At 44.3% G+C, this 25902-nt stretch overlaps 2 protein-coding genes and 1 long non-coding RNA gene across 8 annotated transcripts in view; 2 read left to right on the forward strand and 1 right to left on the reverse strand.

Moving 5' to 3' along the window:
* Fcf1 (FCF1 rRNA-processing protein) overlaps positions 1 to 15329 on the forward strand; it is a 30119-nt gene extending 14790 nt beyond the window's left edge. Inside the window, exons 7-8 of one of the 2 annotated variants that reach the window (XM_048362332.1) lie at positions 2091 to 2185; positions 3201 to 3413. In XM_048362332.1, coding sequence (XP_048218289.1) covers positions 2091 to 2185; positions 3201 to 3249 — 144 coding nt within the window. In that variant the 3' untranslated portion in view covers positions 3250 to 3413. Of the gene's footprint in view, positions 1 to 2090; positions 2186 to 3200; positions 3414 to 15317 lie in introns of those variants that run through there. The other variant, XM_048362334.1, reaches the window with a different exon arrangement.
* LOC125363247 lies at positions 208 to 20796 on the reverse strand. The gene is made up of 3 exons (XR_007213198.1): positions 20786 to 20796; positions 16201 to 16214; positions 208 to 326 (listed from the first exon to the last, which is right to left on the reverse strand). It is a non-coding gene; the product is annotated as an uncharacterized LOC125363247 (long non-coding RNA).
* Positions 17408 to 25902, forward strand: part of Ylpm1 (YLP motif containing 1) — a 73264-nt gene continuing 64769 nt past the window's right edge. For all 5 annotated transcript variants that reach the window (XR_007213197.1, XM_048362327.1, XM_048362328.1 and 2 more), the window contains exon 1: positions 17408 to 18432. Coding sequence is in view for 4 of the 5 variants with exons in the window: in XM_048362327.1 (XP_048218284.1) it covers positions 17566 to 18432 (867 nt within the window). In the remaining variant the exon portion in view is untranslated. The remainder of the gene's footprint in view (positions 18433 to 25902) is intronic.

Here is a 25902-nt window from a genome sequence, read left to right on the forward strand (position 1 = left end):
GGATAGAAAACATATATTCCAACAATAATGAAAAGAGGACATGCTTAGGAAAGAAACATGGTTTCAGATCTCAATATTTACACTGACTTGGTATGTGACTTGGGACAGTTACTGATTCTTTTTTTTTTGGGCCAGTCCTAGGGTTTGGACTCAGGGCCTGAGCACTGTCCCTGGCTTCTTTTTGCTCAAGGCTAGCACTCTGCCACTTGAGCCACAGCACCACTTCTGGCCATTTTCTGTATATGTGATGCTGGGAATTGAACCCAGGGCTTCATGTATACGAGGCAAGCACTCTTGCCACTAGGCTATTTCCCCAGCCCCAGTTACTGATTCTTTAATCCCCCAAATCTCTGTAAAATGACTTGTGTAGACTACTTAGGTATAATAATATGTCAAATTCTACCTCTCTGCATCTAAAATAAGGTGCATTTCCACCTCACAGGAATTTTGTCCCCTCTATAATTCTCTCTGCATCTGAGAATCTCTCAGGGTTCTGTCTCACATATACCACAGGATAAGTATGTTTTGAATTCTTGCATTGTGACCACCTTGTCAAACACAAGATCTGCTGTTGATGGCTTTAATAAGGACCTCTCCCAGGTTGGAAATGTAACTAAATGTTGAGCACTTACCTAGCATGTACCAAGCCTGGAGTTTGATCACTAGTATACCTCCCCCCCCCAAAAAAAAAAAGGAAAGAGAGAAGGGGAGGCAAGTGTAAAAGAAGAAAGTTCGCTTCTCCTGAAGATGGTAATTGCAGTGATCTTCATCTGATTACCACTTCAGCCTTTAGCCACATACTCCATGGATGGGACCAGCATTCCCCTTAATTTCCCATAGCACAGCTGCCACCACATAGCTTTTTATAAAACTCAGTGATGCTGAGAACCAGTGGCTCACACTTGTAATCCTAGCTGTTCAGTAAACTAAGATCTGAGGATTGAGGTTTGAACCCACCAGGAAAGGCTATGAGACTCTTACGTACAATTAACCACCCAAAACAAAGCTTAAGTGGGGATGGGGATATGGCCTAGTGGCAAGAGTGCTTGCCTTGTATACTTGAAGCCCTGGGTTCGATTCCCCAATACCACATATATAGAAAACGGCCAGAAGTGGCGCTGTGGCTCAAGTGGCAGAGTGCTAGCCTTGAGCAAATAGAAGCCAGGGACAGTGCTCGGGCCCTGAGTCCAAGCCCCAGGACTGGCAAAAAATAAAAAGAAGCACAGGCCCTGAGCTCAAGCTCCAGGACCAGCAAAAACAAAACAAAGCCCTCAATGCTGACTTAGATATAAGTGAATTAAAGTACAACACAAAGTATTTTCTATTTGACAGATACGTATTACAGCTTTCAGAGATGCTAAGCTCAAATTCTTGGTCATAGAGATGTTTTTCAATGTTCTCCAGGGCAGAGGGAGCCTTCCTTCAACACACAAAGGCCTCAGAGCATACACAAAAGATTGAGAGCATATGCCCTCCAGTCTGTGTCACTTGCTCTGCATTTGCAGAGTCAATTAGGGTGTTTTCCTGAACTGAACAATTTGTCTTCCTGAAAAGTGAAAAGAAAGTCCCTTCCACTTATGAAGGTTTTTGTTGTGTTTTGTTTTTTTAATTTTTGGTTCCCTTTGTGGAGCTTGAACTCAGGGCCTGTGTGCTGTGTCTGAACTTTTTTGCTCAAGACTTCTCTAAAACTTGAGCCACAGCTCCACCTCTAGCTTTTTTGTCTCTGGCTTTTTTTAAGTGTCTCACAGACTCCTGCCAGAGTTGGCTTTGAACTGCAATCTTCAGTTCTCAGCCTTCTGAGTAGCTAGGGTTACAGGCATGAGCTACTGGTGCCTAGCTCACTTAAGAAGTTTTTACCTTGTCCTCTTCAAGATTCAGTCCAAACAACTTGTTCTTTATTTCATAAATAGGAATTCATTGACCATGGGAACTACTCCACAAGTTGTTGCAGTCTTTCCTGTGCTAGTTATTATGAAATGAATGAATGTTCATTTATTAGTACACATTCCTCTGTAGTAGAAGTGTCATTTTCTAGTTGTCACTAAAATATACTCTGAGAGCTGGGTATATTCACTGAATCTGTCTTTCAGCACAAGTGTTACATTGTGGCTACAGTTGACCGTGACCTTAAACGAAGAATCCGAAAGATCCCTGGAGTTCCTATCATGTATATTTCTAATCATAGGTAAGAAATTATTATTGGGAAACTAATTAGAACTATATAGTTTATCAATAAAAGTGAGATCTGTTAAAAATAAAAATGACATCAGATTATAAAGCTATAAAAGGATTTCAAAGCCGGGTACTGGTGACTCATACCTGTAATCCTAGCTACTTGGGAAGCTAAAATCTGAGGTTCACAGTTCGAAGCCAGCCCAGGCAGAAAAGTCTGTTGAGACTCTTCACTAAGCTACCAAAAAGGGCCAGAAGTAGAGCTGTGGCTCAAGTGGTAGAGTGTTAGCCCTGAGCATAAGAAGCTCAGGAACAGGGCTAGACCCAGAGTTCCAGCCCCAGGCCAGGCACAAAGAAATAAAAATAAATTTAAAAAATTTCAAACAAATTACTGTTTCAAATATTTGTTGAAGGAAAGAGACAAAGTAGTGAGAACAAAGGTAGAAGATGAAGATAGGCTTTAGGAATAATGGATCATCAAATTGTTAAAAATAAGATTACTAGAAGAAATAGATGTACTGCTTTAAAAACAAAGCATTAGGGCTGGGGATATGGCCTAATGGCAAGAGTGCCTGCCTCGTATGCATGAGGCCCTGGGTTCGATTCCCCAGCACCACATATACAGAAAATGGCCAGAAGTGGCGCTGTGGCTTAAGTGGCAGAGTGCTAGCTTTGAGCAAAAAGCCAGGGACAGTGCTCAGGCCCTGAGTCCAAGCCCCAGGACTGGCAAAAAAAAAAAAAAAAAAAAAGCATTATTTTAAGTCTAGGTAACCTTTTTGGCCAAAGATATCTGGACTCACTTCCTGGCTCCTCCACTTGGCTTACTTTGTGACTGATGAATAAAGATAATAAGTTACAGATAGCATTTTGCTATAATTCATTCTTTATGAGATTCCTCTAAAATGTTCCCACTGGCCGAAAGAATTTCTACTTGGGAGATGATGAGAGTGGTACAGTCAGTAGAGGATCTTAAATAGTTTTTGAACCCACCTCTCTTAACAGTGCCAATTTTGTTCTCTTCTGATCAGATACAATATCGAGCGGATGCCAGATGATTATGGAGCCCCTCGGTTCTAATTTTTACAAGACACAGTTCCACTACCGTCCTTGGACCAGCTTTCTCTATTGCCAGTTCATATCAGTTCAATAATCAGCATGATTATTATACTCTTCACTCATTGGCTCTGTTATGAGCTGAATATGTTTAAATACACTCACTTTTTTAATGTTTCTGAAATTGACATGTTGTCTTATTTAAAAGTTTGCTTTGTGGGACTGGGAATATGCCCTAGTGGTTGAGTGCTTGCCTCACATACATGAAGCTCTGGGTTTGATTCCTCAGCACCACATATATAGAAAAAGCCAGAAGGGACGCTGTGGCTCACGTGGTAGAGTGCTAACCTTGAGCAAAAAGAAGCCAGAGACAGTGCTCATGCCCTGAGTTCAAGCCCCAGGACTGGGGGGGGGGGGGAGTTTGCTTTGTGTGGTGGCAAACATCTAATCTTAGCTACACAAGAAGCAAAGATCATAGGATTGGCAATTTAAGGCTAGTTCTAGGCACCAGCACCACCACCATCCCAAAAAAGGAAAACTCAAGCCTATTCTTTAAAAATAACTTTTTTTTTTTGCCAGTCCTGGGACTTGGACTCAGGGCCTGAGCACTGTCCCTGGCTTCTTTTTGCTCAAGGCTAGCACTCTGCCACTTGAGCCACAGCGACACTTCTGGCCATTTTCTGTATATGTGGTGCTGGGGAATTGAACCCAGGGCCTCATGTATACAAGGCAGTCACTCTTGCCAGTAGGCCATATCCCCAGCCCTAAAAATAACTTTAAAAAGTAAAGAAATCAAAGGGTACAACTCAAGTGGTAGAGTGGTTGCCTAACAAATACAAAACCCTGAGTTGAAACCCCACCGCCACCACAAAAATACCTATGTATATACACACATACCAAAATACCTACATGTCAAAACAATGAACCAAGAATGAAAGGTAACCTTTGCAGTAGGAGGAAATCCTTAATCATATATCTAATTAATTGGATTAATTATCAGGATGTACAAGGAACTTTAACTTAACTACAAAAAAAAAAAAAAAAACCCTCAGATACCTATAATCCCAGCTAGTTCAAAGACAGAGATTGAGAGATTCACAGTTCAAGACCAGTTCAGGAAAAACATTAGTGAGACCTCCCTCCACCCACCCCCCTATCTGAACCACCAATCCATCCCATGATGGTATTTCTAATGCCAGCTACATGGAAAGCAAATGTAGGAGGATTGCAGCCCAGTGCTGGACCCAGGCAAAATTGCAAGACTCTGAAAACTAAAGCAAAAAAGGAATGGGGTGGTAGAGTGCCTGTGAGGATCATAAAGCTGAAAGGAGCCCCAGAGGGTCCTTCTAGAGACTTCCTCTGATTATGCAATATAACCAAGCAGTGGTGCTGTCTTCCATATGGGTGCTGGTGACCCTCTTTTTTTTGTTTGTTTTGTTTTGCCAGTCATGGAGCTTGAACTCAGGGCCTGAGCACTGTCCCTGGCTTCTTTTTGCTCAAGGCTCTACTACTTGAGCCACAGCGCCACTTCCAGCTTTTTCTATATATGTGGTGTTATGCCCAGATTTGGGGTCCCCAAAAGCCACCAAGGAGCCGAATCCGATGCAAGTGCATGAGAGTCTTTATTTCAAGCTTGACCTTGGGCTCACAACCGTCACTGATGCAGCAGATCTGGATTGAGTGCCCTGACTCTTCATTTGACAAGGTTTTTATAGGTAAAAGCTTACACAAATGTAGGGACTTAATGGAGGGGATAGAGTAAACGAGCAAGTGTGGCACAGATGTAGTAGGTTGACAAAGGGTGGAGCAAATAAACCATTTACAGAAGAATTTTGGGGATCAGGTTGACCTAATATAGTCAGATCTACATCCCCCCTTTTAGCCTAGTCAAACCCTTGACTTACTTTGTTTACATTGAGGGGTGTATACTGGGTGCATGAGACCATCAGTTTTATGGCTCCACAAGAATGTCACACCTTCTGCTAGGTTGCCTGCAGCTTTCTGTATAGATAGAACCACCTTTCACAAGTGCAAGTCTCCACTTTGGTACATTTGTTACCACTGTTTCCATGCCTGTAAATTATCCTGCCTCATTTTCCCAAAAATGATTCTGGTATTTGAGCTTAAAGGGGAGCTGATGAGCGAAGATCATTCATCTTCTATAACTTCTTCAGGCTGACTTAGGGGCATTGACCTTGTTTGACCCTATTCTGCTTCCCGAGGTTGAATGAGGCCTTGTGAGGAGGCAGACAGCAAACAAGGCACCTGGGTCCTGTTCTATCATATACAAGCACACGCCCCAGGTGAAACCTCCGCAGCGAACATTTTTTTGTTTTGCTTCAATAAACTGAATTACAATATAGGCAGTTTGTTCCTGTAAGGATTCATCATTGCATCCTAGTCTAAACAGATAGGCCAGGTCAAAGGTCAGATCAGAGAACCAGGTACCTGGAGGGGCTATTGTAGAAGTGGAGTTCAGAATTTTCTTTATTTGCTAAATTAACAACTTGCCAAGTGAGATTAAGGGGCTGATGGGGTCTGCATGGCTTAAAGGCAAAAACAATAAAAACCAACAACACCTCCATTATGCCGTTTGGGGGAAGCAGTGCAACTTAAGCTTGAGGGGATTGTCCTTGTTGCAAGAAACTTGCCACTTCTGAGCAGGGATGAAGTCTGTCCTCACTGCAAATGGGCCTGCTAGCCTGGCATGGGTGTAGTGGATACAGGAGGCGACTCCGTCCACTTTGAGAGTGGTGGGTGTAGTCAGGATTACCACAAATGGTCCTTTCCAGCGAGGTTCCAGGTTTCTCTGATGATGCTGCTTCACGCAGACTCAGTCTCCAGGGCAAAAGCAGTGGGGTTCAGGCGGCAGGGGGAGGGGGGGGTCTGTGTCATATAGGACTCTTTAGTCACAACCAAACATCCTGGTGGGCCCGCTGTAGGGCCCTAAGGGAAGCCAAAAGCTCATAGTCAAACTCAGTCAGCAAATGTGATCACAAATTAGGACTTATAGGGGGAGGCACACCAAACATAATCTCAAAAGGGGTTAGGCCTATTTCGTATGGAGAGTTCCGTACTCTGTAAAGAGCATAGGGGAGGAGAGCTACTCAGTCTCCGCCAGTCTCCATGGTCAATTTAGTAAGGGTCTCTTTTAGGGGTCTATTCATCCTCTCTACTTGCCCTGAACTTTGGGGTCTATATGCACAATTTTTCCAATCTGCCCCAAGAACCATTACTAGATTCTGTATTACCTTGGACACAAAAGCAGGTCCATTATCTGATCCTATCATTACTGGAAGGCCATACCTGGGTAGGATGTCTTCTAGCAGCTTCTTAGCTACCATTTGTACTGTCTGATGCTTAGTAGGGAACGTCTCTATCCATCCTGAAAAAGTATCTATGAAAACTAACAAATATCTGTATCCATACTTTCCAGGCTTTACCTCAGTGAATTCCACTTCCCAGTATGCCCCTGGCTTATCTCCTCTTTGTCTGGACCTAGGGTTTGGTGCATTCCGGGTTGCATTTGTCAACTGGCAGGCTTTGCATTTGGCCACAATCTGTTCAATCTTGGAATTGGCACCCCTGATTTTTATTTTTGCATGTCTCACAAGGTCCTGCATCTTCTTGGTGCCCATATGAGTGGAATGGTGCATCTTGAGTAATACTTGCTCCCCATTTCTCGGGGTGAATAACCCTACAGTCAGCTGTTCGCCACCACTCGTGCAAGCACTGTGTCATAGGCAGCTTTTTGATCCAACCCAAATCTTCTTTGGTGTAACTGGGGATTTCAGGTAACTGTCTCTGCCCGGGGTCGGGCAGGGTGGTGACCACGGCTGCGTCTACTTTGAGGACCACTCCTCGGGCAGTTTTGTCTGCTAAACTGTTCCCTTGTGCCACAGGATCTTTAGATTTTTGGTGCCCTGGGCAGTGAACAATAGCCAATTTCTTTGGTAGCCATAGGGCTGCTATTAATGCTAGAATTTCTTCTTTATTTTTAATAGTCTTCCCTTCAGCTGTTAGCAACCCTCTTTCATTATATATGGCCCCATGGATGTGAGCTGTGGCAAAGGCATAACGACTGTCAGTGTAGACAGTCAGTCTCTTGCCTTCTCCCAAAGTTAGTGCCTTAGTCAGTGCCACCAGTTCTGCCTGCTGGGCAGATGTCCCTGCGGGAAGAGGTTCAGCCCATATGACTTCGTCTCTGTCACAACTGCTGCCCCTGCATACCTCTGGACATTTTGGACAAAGCTGCTGCCATCTGTGTACCAAGTGAGTTCAGTGTCTGGTAGGGGCTGATCTCTCAAGTCTGCCCTAATACTATGTACTTGTGCCAGGATGTTGGTGCAGTTGTGTAGAGGTGCTCCCAGTCTGGGTCAGGTAGCAACAAAGCAGGATTCAACACAACTGGTGCCTGGAAGGAGATTCTGGATGGGTTCAACAACAAGCTCTGGTAATGGGTGAGCCTGGCATTGCTGAGCCAGCATTCAGGTGGTTGTTTCAGGATCCCTTCAACAGCATGGGGCGGGGGGGGGGGGGTAGTTATATGTAGTTCTTGTCCCAAAGTGAATTTATCAGTGTCCTTGACTAGCAAGGCAATAGCAGCTATCATCCACAAACAAGGTGGCCACCCAGCTGCAACTGGGTCCAGTTTCTTATAAAGATAAACTACTGGCCTTCACCAAGGGCCCAAATACTGAGCGAGTACTCCCTTGGTAATGCCTTTGCACTCATCTATGTACATGTAAAAGGTCTTGGTCACGTCTAGCAGCCCTAGGGCCAGGGCCGACAGCAGAGCAGTCTTAATCTGTGAAAAAGACTGATTCATATTCTCAGTCCACTGAAACAGCTGTCTCACTTTGGTGGCTTCATAGAGGGGTTTAGCTAGTTCAGCAAACCCAGGAATCCACAGTCTGCAGAAGCCAGCCGACCCCCAAAACTCCCTCACTTGGTGAGGGTTCTGTGGCTGAGGTATTTTTAACACAGTCTGTTTTCTTGCCTGTGTTAGCCATCTCTGTTCCTCATTTAACAGGTATCCCAAATAAATTACCTCAGGCCTACAGATCTGGGCTTTCTTGGCAGATGCCCAATATCCCAAGTTTCCCAGAGTTTGGAGCAAGTCCTTAGTCCCTTGCAGGCACACCTCATAGTTTTTGGTGGCAGTCAAGAAATCATCTACATACTGTAAAAGTGTCATATCAGGGTGATTAGAATGGAACTCTCCCAGATCCTCATGGAGTGCCTTGTTGAAGATGGTAGGTGAGTTCTTGAACCCTCGAGGCAGCCTGGTCCAAGTCAGTTGTCCATTAATGCCTTTCTCCATATCAGTCCACTCAAAAGCAAACAGATTCTGGCTTCTGGGAGCCAAGGGCAGACTAAAAAAAGCATCCTTTAAATCTAAGGCCGTATACCACTGCTGTTCTGGGGACAAGGAGCTTAAGAGGGTATAGGGGTTAGGAACAGTTGGATGTATGTCCATTACCCTCTTATTGACTTCCCTCAGGTCTTGGACTGGCTGATAGTCATTGCAGTGTGGCTTGCAAACTGTCAGTAAGGGAGTATTCCAGGCTGACTGGCAGGGCCTTAAGATCCCCAGTTCTAATAGGTGCCCGATGTGGGAAGTTATTCCCATTTGAGCCTCAAGTGGCATGGAGTATTGCCGGCCCCTGACTGGGTCTGCTCCAGATTTTAACTCTATGTATATAGCCGGCCTGTGTTTCGCCAATCCCATTCCCCCAGTCTCTGCCCACACTTCTGGAAAAACCTGAAGCCAATGGTCTATGTCAATCTCTGGTAGCGATGGTTGTTTGTACAGCAGGCATTCATCATTTAAATCAATAGTCAGGACATGAATAGGGCGCCCTTTCAAGTCCAATAAGGCCGTCCAGCCTGGATGAAAATGAATTTGGGCCCCGATTTTGGTAAGGAGATCTTGTCCCAGCAAGGGATATGGGCACTCCGGGATAACCATGAATGAGTGGGATACTCAGCCCACACTGAGGTCCACTGTTTCTTGTGACTAACACGCAGCAGGAACCACACCTTGAGCCTGAGTCAGAGTCTCTTCTTGGATTCTTAGGGCAATTCTTGGCCCAGTGCCCCTTTCTTTACAATAGGCACATTGACCTTTCTGTAATCTGGAACGTTCTCATTCCCTCAGGTTCCCGCCCTTACCTAGGCCCTGCATCAAGCCCCGCAGTTGGTGTCTTCTTTCATCTGGGGTGACGGTTGTAGCTGCCAAGAGAATCCTCCTTGCCATGTCCCGGGTCTGTCTCGCACACTCTGCTGCTCTAGCTCTTCCTTCAGTCCTCACTCTCACCTCCCTCTCTTCCTGAGTTTCTCTATTATTGTACACTCTTTCTGCTACTTCCATCAAACCCTGTGAACTCTTTTCCCTCAGTCTCTCTACTTCCTGTAACTTTCTTCTAACATCCGGAGCTGCTTGATTTACGAATGCCATGACTTACAGCCACTTTAGTTTCAGGTGCCTTGGGGTCCATTGGTGTATATTGGTGAAAGGCCTGCATCACCCTTTCAAGAAATGCAGCTGGACTCTCATCCTTACCCTGCTGTACATCTCCTACCTTGGCCAAATTAGTGGGCTTTCTAGCAGCTGCTTTGAGACCTGCCATTAGAATCTGGCGATAGACCCATAGCCTCTCCTTACCTTCAGCTGTGTTAAAATCCCAATTGGGGCAAGTGAGCAGGAAGATGGTGTTTATGATATCAGGATTCATAGTGGACTGTCCATTGTCTCCCGGAACCAATTTCCGAGCTTCCACCCCGATCCTCTCGCGCTTCTCGGTAGTGAAAAGCACCTGTAAGAGCTGCCAGCAATCATCCCAGGTGGGCTGATGGGTAAAGAGAACAGTGTCTAAAAGGCTAATTAAATCTTTAGGGTTATCAGAAAACCGGGCATTTTGAGTTCTCCAATTATACAGGTAGCAAAGGGCCAGTAGTGATGGGGTTGGTTACCAGCTTCATCAGGGGGTCCTGCAGCACGCCAGGGGCAGAACAACAGTCGAGTCTGCTGGCCCTTGGGAAATCGCAGGAGCTGCCCTGTTCGTTCTCCCTCGGGTTCCCGCGGCCAGTCCCCTCACATGAGGCCGCCATTCCGCCAGAGGCTGAGCGGCCTCTGCACCCCTTGCTGGCAGAGGTGTCTGGTAGGGTAGAGGGAAAGTTAGTTCCTGGTCAACATCATCCTGCAAGACAGGGGGCGCTGACGGAGCAGGAGTTTTAGTTTTGTTTCATCCCAACTTATTGGGGCTGTCCCGGGCTACCAAGATCTTCTCTGGCGACTGCCCCCTGGGGAGGCATATATAGGGTTTTAACCAAAAAGAGGGAGTTTTTAACTAGATCCTGCCAAACCAGAATGTACGGAATTTGGCCTAGGTGGACGTTTTTTCCTGGGAAGAAAATCACATTCTTTGTCGCATTAATGATGGCAAGATTGAAAGTTCCCTCTGCTGGCCACCCAACCTCAAAGGCAGGCCGTTCTCTCCTACAAAGTCTAATTGGTTTACCTCTTTTAATTTCCACACTCATGTCTTGTGCCCTTTTTCTCATGTCATTGGTCAGTCAGAAGTGAAAGAGGAGTAGTCTGAGTCTGTCCCAGCTCCCAATATAACAGTCCACACACAACACAGATAACAAACAGAGATAAGAACACGAAAAACAGTACATGAAAAGAACGGCGCCAGCGCAGATTGGACAGAGTTCCTTAAAAAACAAAAACAAAAAACAGATGGAACTTCTCCAGAGGCAAGAAAAAGTGGGATGTTGGCCTCTCACACCAACTCCACAAAAAAGTCAAAACTAAGTGTCTAGACAAAACTGAGTGTGGAACGCGGGCCTCTCACACCTCTGCATCCCTTCAAAAAATACAAAGGGGGACTTGAACCCCAAAATGAGGGCCTGGAACGTCTTCCAAGACCTCCAGTTGATGACCCACCAACACATCCACTTAGGCCAATTCCAACTCTTACAAATTCTGGTACCCAAATTACAAATAAAGACAGACAAACAAAAACACACTGATCAGTGTAAGACTCTCCGGTTCGGGGGTCCTGGGGCCTGGGGAATCCCGGACGAGCCCCCAATGTTTTGCCCAGATTTGGGGTCCCCAAAAACCACCAAGGAGTCGAATCCAATGCAAATGCATGAGAGTCTTTATTTCAAGCTCGAGCTTGGGCTCACAACCGTGACCGGCACAGCGGATCTGGATTGAGAGCCCTGAGTCTTCATTTGGGAAGGTTTTTATAGGTAAAAGCTTAACACAAATGTAGGGACTTAACGCAGGGGATAGAGTAAACGAGCAAGTGCAGCACAGATGTAGCAGGTTGACAAAGGGTGGAGCAAATAACAAGCCATTTACAGAAGAATTTTTGGGATCAGGTTGACCTAATAGAGTTGGCTCTATTACAGTGGTGCTGAGGAATCGAACCCAGGGCTTTATGTATAGCACTTTACCACTAGGCCATATTCCCAGGCCCAATAACCATCTTGTTTAGGGAGAGCTTTGGAGAGACCCAGTGCCTGCTGGGCAAGGATGAGAAGAAAAGACAGAGAAAGTTTCCTACCTTTCTCTACCTAATTTTTCTACTACCACTTTTCTTTTTCTTTTTTTCTTTTTTTGGCCAGTCCTGGGCCTTTGACTCAGGGCCTGATCACCATCCCTGGCTTCTTCCCACTCAAGGCTAGCATTCTGCCACCTGAGCCACAGCGCCCCTTCTGGCCATTTTCCATATATGTGGTGCTGGGGAATCGAACCAAGAGCTTCATGTGTAGGAGGCAAGCACTCTTGCCACTAGGCCATACTCCCAGCCCTACTACCACTTTTCTAAAACAAAATTAAATTGTGAGTCTTACACCAATGGCTCACATCCTAATCTACACCAGCCAGAAACGTCATTAAGACTCTTAATCTCCAATTAACCATCAAAGCTCACCTGGTAGAACAACCCTTCAGTGAAAAAGCTAAGGGACAGCACCTAGAGTTCAAGTGCCAATACCAGCACCAAAAGAAAAATAATGGAAGTGGCATTGTGGCTCAAAGTGGTAGAGTGCTAGCTTTGATTACAAACTCTCAGAGACAGCACCAAGGCCCTGAGTTCAAGCACCAAGATGGACAAAAACAAAAAAAGTGACATTAACAAGCACACAAACAAGAAACCACAAAGCATAAAAATATTGTTACAGGGCTGGGAATGTGGCGTAGTGGTAGAGTACTTGCCTCGCATATGTGAAGTCCTGGGTTCGATTCCCCAGCACCACATATATAGAAAATGGCCAGAAGTGGCGCTGTGGCTCAAGTGGCAGAGTGCTAGCCTTGAGCGAAGAGAAGCCAGGAACAGTGCTCAGGCAGAGTCCAAGGCCCAGGACTGGCCAAAAAAAAAAAAATATATATATATATATATACATATATATGTGTGTGTATATATATATATAGTTACATAAGATTCACCAAAGCAGTATTTGTGAAAACATCCCTTTGTTCAAGAAATACAACATTGTCAGTCTTTCAGGAAGTCCAATTGTATACTTCCTAATAATTTCTCTTTGACTCAGGCCTTTTTTTTTTTTTTTGCCAGTCCTGGGACTTGGACTCAGGGCCTGAGCACTGTCCCTGGCTTCTTTTTGCTTAAGGCTAGCACTCTGCCACCTCTGCCACTTGAGCCACAGCGCCACTTCTGGCCATTTTCTATATATGTGGTGCTGAGGAATTGAACCCAGGACTTCATGTATGGGAGGCAAGCACTGTTGCCACCAGGCCATATTCCCAGCCCTCAGGCCTATTTTTTTAAACTATGTAAATGTAACTATACAACTGACATTCATTTGAATTGCCATCATTCAACCCTTCTGTGAAAGTACATTTTTTTTGCATGTTAACATGAACAAAAATTTCATCAGGTATGAGTAGTATAACTTGAAAAATTTTTTTTTAAATTGAACATACCTAGGTAATCAGCACTCATATTTTATTTTATTATTATTATTATTTTTTTTTTTTGGCCAGTCCTGGGGCTTGGACTCAGGGCCTGAGCACTGTCCCTGGCTTCCTTTTTGCTCAAGGCTAGCACTCTGCCACTTGAGCCACAGCGCCACTTCTGGCCGTTTTCTAGATATTTGGTGCTGGAGAATCGAACCCAGGGCTTCATGTATATGAGGGAGCTCTCTTGCCACTAGGCCATATTCCCAGCCCCATGCACTCATATTTTAAAATAAGCAAAAGCTCATGCCTATTATCCTACCTACTCAGGAGGCTGAGATCTGAGGATTGAGGTTCCAAGCCAGCCTGAGAAGAAAAGTCTGTGAGACTCATCTCCAGTTAACCACTCAAAAACTGCAAGTGGCACTGTGGCTCAAGTGCTCAAGCACTAGCTTTTAGCACAAAGAGGTTCAGGGACAACACCCAGGCCCTGAGTTCAAACCCCACAACCAAAATCTAAAAAAAAAAAAAAGTGCAAAATATGATCTGTATGCCAGTGGCTTCCTCTTATAATTGAAGCTACTCTGGAAACTCAGGTCTGGAGGATGATAACTGTTGAAGCCAGCCAAAAAAGTTAGCAGAGGAGCTGGGAATGCAGCTTAGTGGAAGAGTGCTTGCCTAGCATGCATGAAGCCCTGGGTTCAATTCCACAGCACCACATAAATAGAAAGAGCCAGAAGTGGCGCTGTGGCTCAAGTGGTAGAGTGCTATCCTTGAGCAAAAGGAAACCAGGGACAGTGCTCAGGCTCTGAGTTCAAGGCCCAGGACTGGCAAAAAAAAAAAAAAAGCAGAAAAGTCAGAGAGACTCTATATCCAATTAATTAGAGAAAATACTGACTGAAAATGTAGCTTTAGTAGTAGTGTGCTAGCCACAAGAAAAAAAAAATAAGCTGGCTGAAAGCCCACAACTGCTACTGGAAATACACAGACACACACAGACACACACACACACACACTATTAGTGTCTCTGGAGAACCCTAATTCTCAAAATAGTAACAAAGGAGTTATAAAGAGGACTTCTGGTAGTGTGTGTGTGTGTGTGTGTGTGTGTATGCACATGTACACACATTCAAAAGAAAGGGATTGTTGGCTTGCAGTAGTATACCATCTTTTTTTTTTTTTGCCTGTCCTGGGCCTTGAACTCAGGGCCTGAGCCCTGTCCCTGGCTTCCTTTTGCTCAAGGCTAGCAGACATTCTCTGAGGGCCTTGGGTGAACCTTTAACATTAAACTAATGGGCACAGCAGATAGAGAGAGAGACTTGACAAATGGAATTACACCAAAATAAAAAGGTTTTGTACAGCAAAGGACATAGTTACTAACCTAAAAAGACAGATAACAGACAGAGAAAATCTTTACCAGTAATACATCAACAAAGGCCTAGTACCCCCCAAAATACAAGGAGCTCAAGAAATTAACCACTTTCAAGGCTAATAAACCAATCACTAAATAGGCAAAGGATCTAAGGAGAAATGTTGTTTTTTTGGCCAGTCTTGGCTTGAACTCAGGGCCTGGCTACTGTCCCTGAGCTTCTTTTGCTCAAAGCTAGCACTCTACCACTTGAGCTGCAGCGCCACTTCTGGCTTTTTCTGTGTATGTGGTACTGAGGAATCGAATCCAGGCCTTCATGCATGCTAGCCAAGCATTCTACCACTAAGCCACATTCCCAGCCTTTATAATATTTTAAAAAATCTAATCTCTTTAAAAATCATGAAGTTTTACTTTATCTATTAAATTCTTTTCTTCATTAATATGATCATATGATTTTCATCTTTACTACTATAGTGAATTACATTTATTTTCATATATTAAATTTTTATTAGCATAAATTGTACAAGTTCATTATGATGTCTACATACATGCATATAATGTACTTTGATCAAATTCACCATATCTATATTATTCTTTCTTAACCACTCTTCTGTTATTCCTAATCTTTATACTTTCCAAAAAGGAATTTTAATTAAAAATAAACTGGGTGCCAGTGCCTCACACTTGTAATCCTTACTACTTAGGAAGATGAGATTTGAGGACTGTGATTTGAGTCAGTCTCTACAGACAAGTTAAAGAGATTGTTATATCCAATTGATCAGCAAAAGCTAGAGTGGAGTCATACCTCAATTGGTAGAGCACCAGCCTTGAGCTAGAAAGCTAAGTGGGGGCTGGGAATATGGCCTAGTGGTAAAGTACTCATCTCGTGTTCATGAAGCCCTGAGTTCGATTCCTCAGCACCATATATATAGAAAAAGCCGGAAGTGGCGCTGTGGCTCAAGTGGTAGAGTGCTAGCCTTGAGCAAAAAGAAGCCAGGGACAGTGCTCAGGCCCTTGAGTTCAAGCCCCAGGACTGGCAAAGAAAACAAACCAAACAAAAGCTAAGTGGGAGCACAAAGCCCTAAATTCAAGCCTTAGTACTGCTCCCTTCACCCAAATTAAAAATAGAAATGGGATGTTTAGGTTGTGTAATGTTCTGTTTCTTGCAAAAACACTTGTAAAAACTATACTGTGTACTTATGGCATGTAATTTATGCACATATGTTCTACTTCAATAAAATTACAAGGAGCACAACTAAATTCCTGCTTGAGAATAGAAGCTTTTCTTTTTGAGGATGTCTAACTGCTCTGCTTGCCCTCACATTCACCTCCTGAGCAGGGTGAAGATCTCGATTGCTGAGATGAAATCCTCAAGTGATTATGTTCTAGACTTCATCCCCCACCCCCCATGGTGTGTGTAAGTAAGGTTCCCATCCCCCAGGGCTCCAAGCAGATGCCCCCACCTGGGTAAGTCTCCACCCAGTTACCTCCCCCTTCCCTGAGGTCACATCTTAATCCACCTGGCCACATCTCCCTGCCCCTGCCCTAGATAAAGCTAGAGAAGGGGATCAACCCTTCTCTCCCGCCATGCATCATCTTGGCCAGAGGCAAGCAGTTCGGTAATAAACTTTCTCACCTGCCTGAATACCCAGTGGCATTCTTCTTTATCAGCTACCTGCTTTATTAACTCTTACAGTGTGCCACTCCCGGGGCTGGAACTCAGACCCTGAGCACTGTCCCTGGCCTCTTTTTGCTCAAGGCTAGCACCTGAGCCACAGCGCCCCTTCTGGCTTTTTCTATATACATGGTGCTGAGGAATCAAACCCAGGGCTTCATGTTTAAGAGGTGAGCACTTTACCACTAGGCCATACTCTCAGCCCCAGCCACCTTTGTTTTTTTTAAATAATTCATTCAAGCCAAAGGAATTCTGAAGTACCTTTTTTTTTTTGGTGGGGAGGTTGTGGGGCTTGAACTCAAGGTCTGGGCACTGTCCCTGAGTTTTTGTGCTTAAGGCTAGCATTCTACTAGTTTGAGCACAGTTCCACCTCCAGTTTCCTGGTGCTTAACTGGAGATAAGAGTCCCAAGGACTTTACTGCCTGGGATGGCTTTGAACCATGATCCTCAGATCTCAGCCTAGCAAGTAGGTAGTATTATAGGCATGAGCCACCAGTGCCCGACTTCTATACAATATTTGTGCTTTTCCATGTTTGCTTTAGTTCCGAGGAGACGCTCACAACGTGTGCTTTTTTTTAATGTGCTTAGAAATTATGAACAATACTATTTCTCTTCTTTCATAGTACCTGCCAATGGTTCACCTATTACATGCCTGCAGGAATTTGAATTTGTCTTATGTCTAAACTCAAAATACATTTCCACTCCTCACAGCTTTGTTCCCAGTTAGACTTTTGGGTAGCATGAATTAAGACTATCGACTTAATCTGGGGAGAATTGAAATCTTTACAGTCTGTCTTCTCTTCCTGCAGGACCATGGTAAACCTCTCCACTATTTCAAATCTAATTTTCTCCACATGCATGGCCTAAGGGCCATGAGTTTTCTTCATGTAACTATTACGTGTTTCTTAGGTTATTCCTTGGGTTTTGTTGTTGATACCGTGAATGGAATTACCCACCCCCCTCCCCCTTTCAAAAATGAACCCGAGGAGTAATAGGATGTCTACCACCCCTTTGGACTGTGAGACTCTATGGTTTCTGGGTTCTATGAGACCGTTCCACCCTTGCCTACAATCCTCGAACCTGAAGGCAGAGGGCAGTCGCGGGTCGCCAAGCCGGCGGCCTCTCTATCTCGCCTTTGTTCTCGTCTCGGTGCCACTGCGCAGGCGTAGTCGTCTCAGTGCGGTCCCCGCCTTCCCGGTCGCGGGCCCAGTTCGGTAGCGCCGGCGCACTGGCGCGCTCCGCTTACACGTTCCGTGGCCTGTAGGCGCCGCGAGTTCCGGCTGTCGCCGTCGCCGCCGGGACTCCTTGGAGGTCGGTTGCGACGAGTAACGGCGCCAGGACGAGCTCAGCGCCTTGTTTTCGGAGATGTACCCGAATTGGGGGCGCTATGGCGGGAACAACCACTATCCACCGCCGTCGATCCCGCCGCCGCCGCCGCCGGTGGCGCTTCCTGAGGCCTCTCCGGGGCCGGGGTATCCGAATTCGACGGCTGCCGCAGCCCCCTCCTCATCGGGCTTCTTGAGCTTCCGAGAGCAGCACCTGGCGCAGCTCCAGCAGCTGCAGCAGATGCACCAGAAGCAGATGCAGTGCGTGCTCCAGCCCCACCACCTCCCTCCGCCCCCGATGCCGCCCCCGCCGGTGATGCCGGGGGGCGGCTACGGAGACTGGCAGCCCCCGCCGCCACCGATGCCCCCGCCGCCCGGGCCGGTACTCAGCTACCAGAAGCAGCAGCAGTACAAACACCAGATGCTCCACCACCAACGAGATGGGCCTCCTGGTTTGGTTCCAATGGAGCTGGATTCCCCTCCCGAATCTCCCCCCGTACCGCCCGGGTCGTATATGCCCCCCTCTCAGTCGTTCATGCCCCCACCTCAGCCGCCACCCTCCTTTTACCCACCGTCCTCGTCTCAGCCCTACCTGCCCCCCGCTCAGCCATCCCCTTCCCAGTCCCCACCTTCCCAGTCCTACCTCGCGCCCACCCCTACTTATTCTTCCTCCTCGTCCTCCTCACAATCTTTTTTGAGCCATTCCCAGACCTATTTACCCCCGTCTCAGGCATCGCCTTCCCGCCCCTCCCAGGGCCACTCTAAATCCCAGCTACTACCACCACCCTCCGTCCCTTCTGGGAATAAGACAACTGTCCAGCAAGAGCCTTTGGAGAGTGGGGCCAAGAACAAGAGTGCTGAACAGCAAGCTGCTCCTGAGCCAGATCCCTCTACCATGACTCCACAGGTAAGAAAGCATCTTCCAGAGCTGCTTTCACTTAGAAGCCCTAAGTGAGCAGGGCTTAGGGCTTTAACTAGAGAGTGTCTAGCCGAATGCCAACATGGAATGACTGGCTCATGTCTACTTCAGTGGATTCCTTAGGAGGCTGGACCTGACAGTCTTTTTAGCTGGCTAAAATCAAAACAGTACTGAAGATGTTTGTAGACACCATGGAGTAGTGGGGTGACTCAAGGGTTGCTTCTCAGATAGGTGCCCCGGTTTCCTTTGACCAGCCTCCTGTGTTTTATTGCAAAGAGCCTGTTTTAAAATGTTAACCTAACCGTTCCTTTTGAGAGGCAGCATAAAAACGCTTCTTAAAGAACTGACACAAATAGATGTAAACCTTATGATCAGTTAACTTTATTTACAGGGTTGGAGGCATGGCTCAAGCAGAGAATGCCTACCTACCTGCCTAGCAGTCAAGAAACCAAAGTCCAGACTCCAGTACCACCAAAATAAAATAATGTCTGTGTGTGTGTACACACACACACACACACACACATGTTGGGCCAGGGATAGGTGTTAGCTTTCTGGATTAAACTTTCTCAGCAAATGAAGGATGGGATTCTTGTCTTACCAGGAACTTCTTAATTATACTTTGTTCTCTATAGATATTTGATCCATTCTGGGTATATTTGTCTTTTAGAAATTGACTCCTTTGCCCTCTTCTTACATTACCTAAAGCTAATTTTAAGACATGGTCAGTTTGTTACATTTCATTGTTACCATTTACTAAAAATAATAATATTGGAATTTGGCTGTGGTTAAAAAAAAGTTTTGTGATAGCTCTTCCTGAGAGCAGTCCCTCCAAACATCTGCTTGAAGAGCTCCTTCCCACAGAATAAACATTGAGGTAGAACTAAATAGAATAGAAGCTGGGCATGGTGGTGCATGCCTGCAATCCTAGTACTCAAGAGTCCAAGGCAGGAGGATTGTGAGTTTGAGGTCAGTCTGAGCTACAGAATGAGAACTTTTCTCACACTAGTCCATCAATCAAGTGAATCAATCTATATCAATCATTTGTTACGATACCTCAGCATAGACACTTTTAGATTCACTAAGGAAAAGACAGTCTTCTTGGTATACATTTCAGATTTATGTATAGGAGATTTCCAAAAGATAGAGATATTATATTTTTATTCTAATTTTAAAGTGGTTTAGTGTTAGAATTCAAGAACGGTAACAAGGGGCTGGGAATATGGCCTAGTGTTGAGTGCTTGCCTCCTATACATGAAGCTCTGGGTTCAATTCCTCAGCACCACATATACAGATAAAAGCCAGAAGTGACGCTGTGGCTCAAGTGGTAGAGTGCTAGCCTTGAGCAAAAAGAAGCCAGGGTCTATGGCCCAGGACTGGCAACAAAACCAAAACAAATAATAAAGAACGGTAACAAGTTGTATTATGAAATGAAGCTTGGCATGTCATAAAGAGGAAACATTAGAGGTACTAAGATAAAACAGGATAAATAATCATATTTGGCTCTGTGTGTGTGTGTGTGTATGTCTGTGTGTGTCTATGCCTGTGTATCAATACTGTTGAGTTCATATCTAGCTCCCCCCACCCGAGGCTGGTGCTCTACCACTTCAGCCACACTTCCATTTCTTGGATTGCTCTATTATAGAGATAGAATTTCTGTTCTTCTTTTCCATTCACCTTGAAGTTTCCAGTAGGTTTTGAGTTTCCAGTATTTACAGAGTTAGTGCAAGCCAAACTATGATATTTATGTCTCTACCTCTCCTAGACTTTTTTTTTTTTTTTTGCCTTGTAGAGAAACAAAAGAATTGTACTTTTGGCTTTTTTTTTTATCTGTGTTTGTGTCAGATTGGACATAATAGAAAACTAACTTTTTATTGCTTTTACATCCACGTAATGGATGTTTTTCAGGGTTTTGAATATTCAGTGCCTCCACTTCTTTGCTCTTAAACAGAAAGTAATGGGAGGTCAGGCTTGAAGACTGCATGAAGACTGATTTGAAAGGGCCTTGTAGGGCTTTCTTACCTTTGTCTAGAGTTCAACCCAACTTCCTCAGCCTTCTCTTTACTCTTAGAGTTGTATGGCTTTCAGTGCACATCTCTAATATCAAGGTCTTTGTGAAGCTATGCCTGTGTGGTTCTATTCTTCAGATTTTAAGTGTCTTGCCGACAAAGACTACTTAACTTTTTTTTATCCTCAACAGCACTAAGAACAGTGCCTTGCAACTTGTGCCTTGTGTTACTTGAGTACTTGTTGAGTAAGATTCAAGAGGTTAACAACTCTAGACTTAGAATACTTTTATTTACTAGCTGATAAATATTTCTTTATGCCAGTACCAATCTCTGACAACCCTTCTGCATACTGTTTTCAGTCATTTTATTTTTTGAGTATATCATTAAGGTGTTTTTATGGTAAAAGATTTCAAACATGCAAAATAGAGAAAAAGTTAGTGAGATTCCATCTCAGGCCATGGTAGTATGCACCTGCTACCTCAGCTACAGGGAAGCACAAGTATAAGAATCTCAGCCCAGGCTGACCAGCGGAATAAAAACGAGACCCTTCTTTAAAAATAAAAGATTTTTGCCATTTTATTAAAAACTTTCTCTAGGCAATTTTTATTGTTGCTACGGAAAATGTTCCTCTCTCTCTCCCTCTCTTTTGCCAGTCCTGGGGCTTGAACTCAGGGCCTGAGCACTGTCCTTGGCTTCCTTTTGCCCAAGGCTAGCACTCTATCACTTGAGCCACAGTGCCACTTCTTTTTTCTATATATGTGGTGCTGAGGAATTGAACCCAGGGCTTCATGCATACTAGGCAAGCACTCTACCACTAGGCCACATTCCTAGCCCCGTCTTTCTTTTCCTTTCTGTCTGTCTGTCTGTCCCCTTCCTTCCTTCCTTCCTTCCTTCCTTCCTTCCTTCCTTCCTTCCTTCCTTCCTTCCTTCCTTCCTTCCTTCCTTCCTTCCTTCCTTTGTCTATGCTGGATGTCAAGCCTAGGACCTTGTGCATATCCATCTTCCCTATACCTCTTCCCTTCCGTCTCTCTTTCCTTGATATTGTGGTTTGAACTTAGAGCCTTGAGCTTACTAGCAGGCACTCTTGCTTGAGTCATAACACCCAGTCCTTTTTGTTTTTATTATTTTCAAACTGATTCTGGCCTGGACTATGATCCACCTGTTTATGCTTCACTTGTGGCTGGAGTAACAAGAGTATGGCACAGCATCCAGCTCATCCTTACGTTCCTTCATTCATTCTTGCGTTTCTTTTTCATTTTTGTCCTATTCAGCTGGAACTCAGAGGCCTCTCTTTTGCTTTGGCTTACTTGCTCACTTGACCCATGCCTCCAGCCTATTTTTTTGCTGGTTAATTAGACATAGAGTTTCCCAGACTTTTCTGTCTGCTATATCTGGCTTCAAATCTCAATCCTCCAGGTTTTAGCCTCTTGAATAGGATTGCAGGTGTGAGCCATCAGTGCCTGGTTTATCCTTACATTCTTACTTAGGTACATCATAAAAGATCTTTTCAGGGCTGCCACATAGCTCAAGTGGTAGAATACTTGCCTAGACAGTGTGTAGCCCTGAGTTCAAATCCCATTATTACAAAAAATGTTTTATTAGCAAAATACATTATTATACCCAAGAAGTTAGGATCAGCTTCTAGGTATCATCTGATAACTAACCCATTTAGATTTTTTGTATTGTTTGGTCATATTAACAGAACTTAAAATAATTTCTGGTGCCTGATAACGGAAGAGATGCTGAGATAAGATCAGAAATCCAAGGTCAGCCTGGGCTACAGAGCAAGGCTCTGTCTCAAAACAAGCAAACAAACAAAAACTTCCTTTTTGATTGCTAGTGGTTCATACCTGTAAACCTTAGCTACTCAGGAGGCTGAGATCCAAGAATCAAGGTTCAAAGCCAGCTCTGGTAGGAAAGTCTGTGTGACACGCTTATCTCCAATTAACTAGCAAATGGCCAGAAGTGGAAGTGTTGCTCAAGTGGTAGAACATTATCCTTGAGCATAAAAGAAAAGAGACAGTGCCCAGGCCTGAGTTCAATCCCCACTCACACCTGCACACATACACACACACACACATGTGCACACACACACACACACTAATTTCTTGATGCCAGTCATGATCAGACTTTCCTAAAATAACTCAGTAATGTTCTGTTGATTAAAATCAAATTTCAAAGGGCACACAGAAGACTTAATCTAAAAAAAGGGTTCCTCAGCCGTAGCACTAATAAATATTTGTGAAAAATTTCTTGTATGGGAGATTTATCAGTTATCTCCTGCCCACTAGATGCCAGTTCTACATGCCCAGTTGAGACAGTAAAATATTTTCAGACACTGGGAGGTAATGCCCTGAAGACACAAGTTGTCCTCATTTGGGAACCCCACACTGAAGTCTCTTATTCTCTTCCTACCATATGATATTGAATGTGATGAAAAATTGGTAACAATGTCCTAAAGAGTATCCCACATACTTTTGGCTTGTCTTCTATCTCATGGTATCATTTAACTTGCTTCTTTGTCTTGTTCTTTTTTTATTGGAGAGTTAAAATAAACCCCATTTTCAGGCAGCCCCCGTTTTGTTGTCTGTTTAAAACTTTGAGTAACCCAGGCCACCAATTATCCCGGCTAGCAGGACAAGCTTATTAGGGCCCAGCCAGTCAGGAAACTCCCTGCTTAACTCTAACCGCCTGGGAATGCTTAACTCCAACGCTCCGGAATGCCTTGAGCCCTGAGCCAATCAGATTTGTACCTGTATCCTAATCTTGCTTGAACACCTGATTACTGTAACTTTGATTTTTTGCCTTTATAAGCTCTGTGAAATCTCAGCTCAGGGCCTTCATGCTAACCGCTGTGTCGGTGGGTAGGACAAGGCCCGATCTGCAGCTCGCCTGAATAAAGCCTTGCTTTTGCATTTCGGAACGTCTGGCTCTCGGTGGTCTTCTTGGTGGTCTTCTCCCAACTTGGGCATAACATTATTTTGTGAGTTAGATGTTAATTCCAATACTTTCATAGATTAGATTGAAGATCTGCTTTTCCTTGGCAAGTGTAGTGCATATGTGGTGCACTATATTCCTATCACAAACACACATGCCTGATTATTCCACTGTTCCTGGTTCAGGTGGTAACAGTCTGGACCCTCCTCTTTTGTAAAACTTCCTATCAGTCTTGCATCTAATGATTCTGTTAGATGTGATTCCATTAGTAGTGATTCCATTTATGGTCTGTGTCAGTAAATTATTTCTCTAGTTGGTCATAAGGTGATTTCCTTCCTTGCCATTTCTTCTCCACTTAATATGGAATGCTGTAAAGAAAAACTTTCATTTATTAACTAGAGCTGTCTGATTGGAAATACAGGTAGGAGAGCCAGGATAAACACTTGCTGTTCTCATTTGTTTGTTTGACAGTCCTGGGGCTTGAACCCAGGGCCTGAGCACTGACCCTGGCTTCTTTTTGCTCAAGGCTAGCACTCTACGATTGAGCCACAGAGCCACTTCTGGCTTTTTCTATATATGTGGTGCTAAGGAATTGAACCTAGGGCTTCATGTATAAGAGGTAGGCATTCTACCACTAGGCCATATTCTCAGTCCCCATGTTTGTTGGTTTTTTTAGTTTTCTGAGTAGGCTTTGAAAATTTTATAGAATACTTTTTTTGTGCTGGTCCTGGGGCTTGAACTCAGGGCCTGGGCACTGCCCCTGAGCTTCTTTAGCTCAACAGTAGTGCTCTATCACTTGCTACTTCTGGCTTTTCCTGACTACTTTATTGGAGATAAGAATCTCATAGACTTTCCTGCTCGGTCTGGCTTAGAACTGCAGTACTCAGATCTCAGCTCGCTAAGTAGGTAGGATTACAGGCATGAACCACCAGCACCTGGCAAGTTTTATTTTTTAGAGCTTACTGTTGTATTTATAGCACCTTGCATAGGCGTTAGCACATAATAGGTGGAGACCTTTTTTTTTTTTTTCTTTTGTCAGTCATGGGGCTTGAACTCAGGGCCTAGGTGCTGTCCCTGAGTTTTTTCACTCAAGGCTAGCGCTTTGCCATTCCACTTCCTGCCTTCAAACTGCAATCCTTAGGTCTCAGTCTCCTGAGTAGTTAGGATTACAGGTGTGAGTCACCTGCGCCTAGCAAGTCTTCTTTTGTTTTGATATTCAAAATATTTATTAATTTATTAATTTATATTAGAAAGGTGATAGACAAAGGGATTACAGTTTCATAAGTCAGGTAATGAATTCTTTTTTTTTTTGGATCGGTTGTGGGGCTTGAACCAGGGGCCTGGATGCTGTTTCTAAGCTCTTGGCTCAAGGCTGGCGCTCTACCACTTTGAGCTACAGAGCCACTTCAGGTTTTCTGGTGGTTAATTGGAGATAAGAGTCTCTCTCACAGATTTTTCCTGTCCAGGCTGGCTTTGAATTGCAATCCTCAGATCTCAGCCTCCTGAGTAGGTAGGATTACAGGCTTGAGGCCCCAGCCTGGAGCTTTAAGTACATTTATTTCTGGACCATGTCAGCCACCTTCTCTCTCTCCCAGTTTTCCCTCCTGTCTCAACCACCACAAGTTGTTCAGTTCATTTGCAACATAGTATCTAGTGATTACCACTTTTACATTTGTTCACCCTTTGTCCCTTCTCCTTCCCTTGCCCTCCTCTTGCCCTCCTAAAGACAGATAAATGAACAAACAAGACAAAAAGAAAACAAAAGCATGTAACAAAGGAAAAAATCCTCTTATTTCCATTTGAAGAGGCTTCTTTTATTCTAAAGTCAGGAAGTCATTGAAGGATTTCCCATAGGCAAATGAGATAGATTGGCTTTATTTTTGTGGTTCTAGAGATTGAATGCAGGGCCACCCCTATCCTATGCCAAGCAAGCACTCAACATCTGCACCCCTGGATTGGTGTTTTTGAAAGTTCACTCTGCATGTAGTGTGGAGAGTAGGATTGAAAGTTTAAAAAAAAAAAAAGTTGAAGTACTTCAGGTAAGAAACAATAGTGGTTTGTACTTGGGCTGTGTCCATGGAGATTGAGAAAAATAGACTGGAGAAATATTTAGCTGTTAGGTGCCAGACGAAAAGAAGTTAGAGATAGATTAAGTAGTTGAGGTAAGGGAGATATTAAAGAAAGATCCTAGGTTTAGGATAGACCACTGAATGAATAGATTAGTAAGTCCCTTTAGTAAATAGGAAAATTTAGAGAAGAAAGAGGAAGAACAGGTCTGAAGATAAGGAGAAAATGATGGACGAGTTAAGTAGTTTTAGACAGATTGAGCTTGAGGACATAGCTTTCCAAGTCGAAATGTCCCTTTGGAAGTTAGATGAAAAGTCTGAAGTGTGGAATCAACATCTGGTAACTCATCAGTATAAAAATACTATCAAAGACACTGAAATACGTGAGGTCTCCTGAGGAATATGGTAGGTTAAGAATGAAGGACATGGCTGTTAACCTCACAGACTAG

The sequence above is a fragment of the Perognathus longimembris genome, chromosome 14, assembly GCF_023159225.1.
Source record: "Perognathus longimembris pacificus isolate PPM17 chromosome 14, ASM2315922v1, whole genome shotgun sequence".
NCBI classification, from domain to species: Eukaryota; Metazoa; Chordata; class Mammalia; order Rodentia; family Heteromyidae; genus Perognathus; species Perognathus longimembris.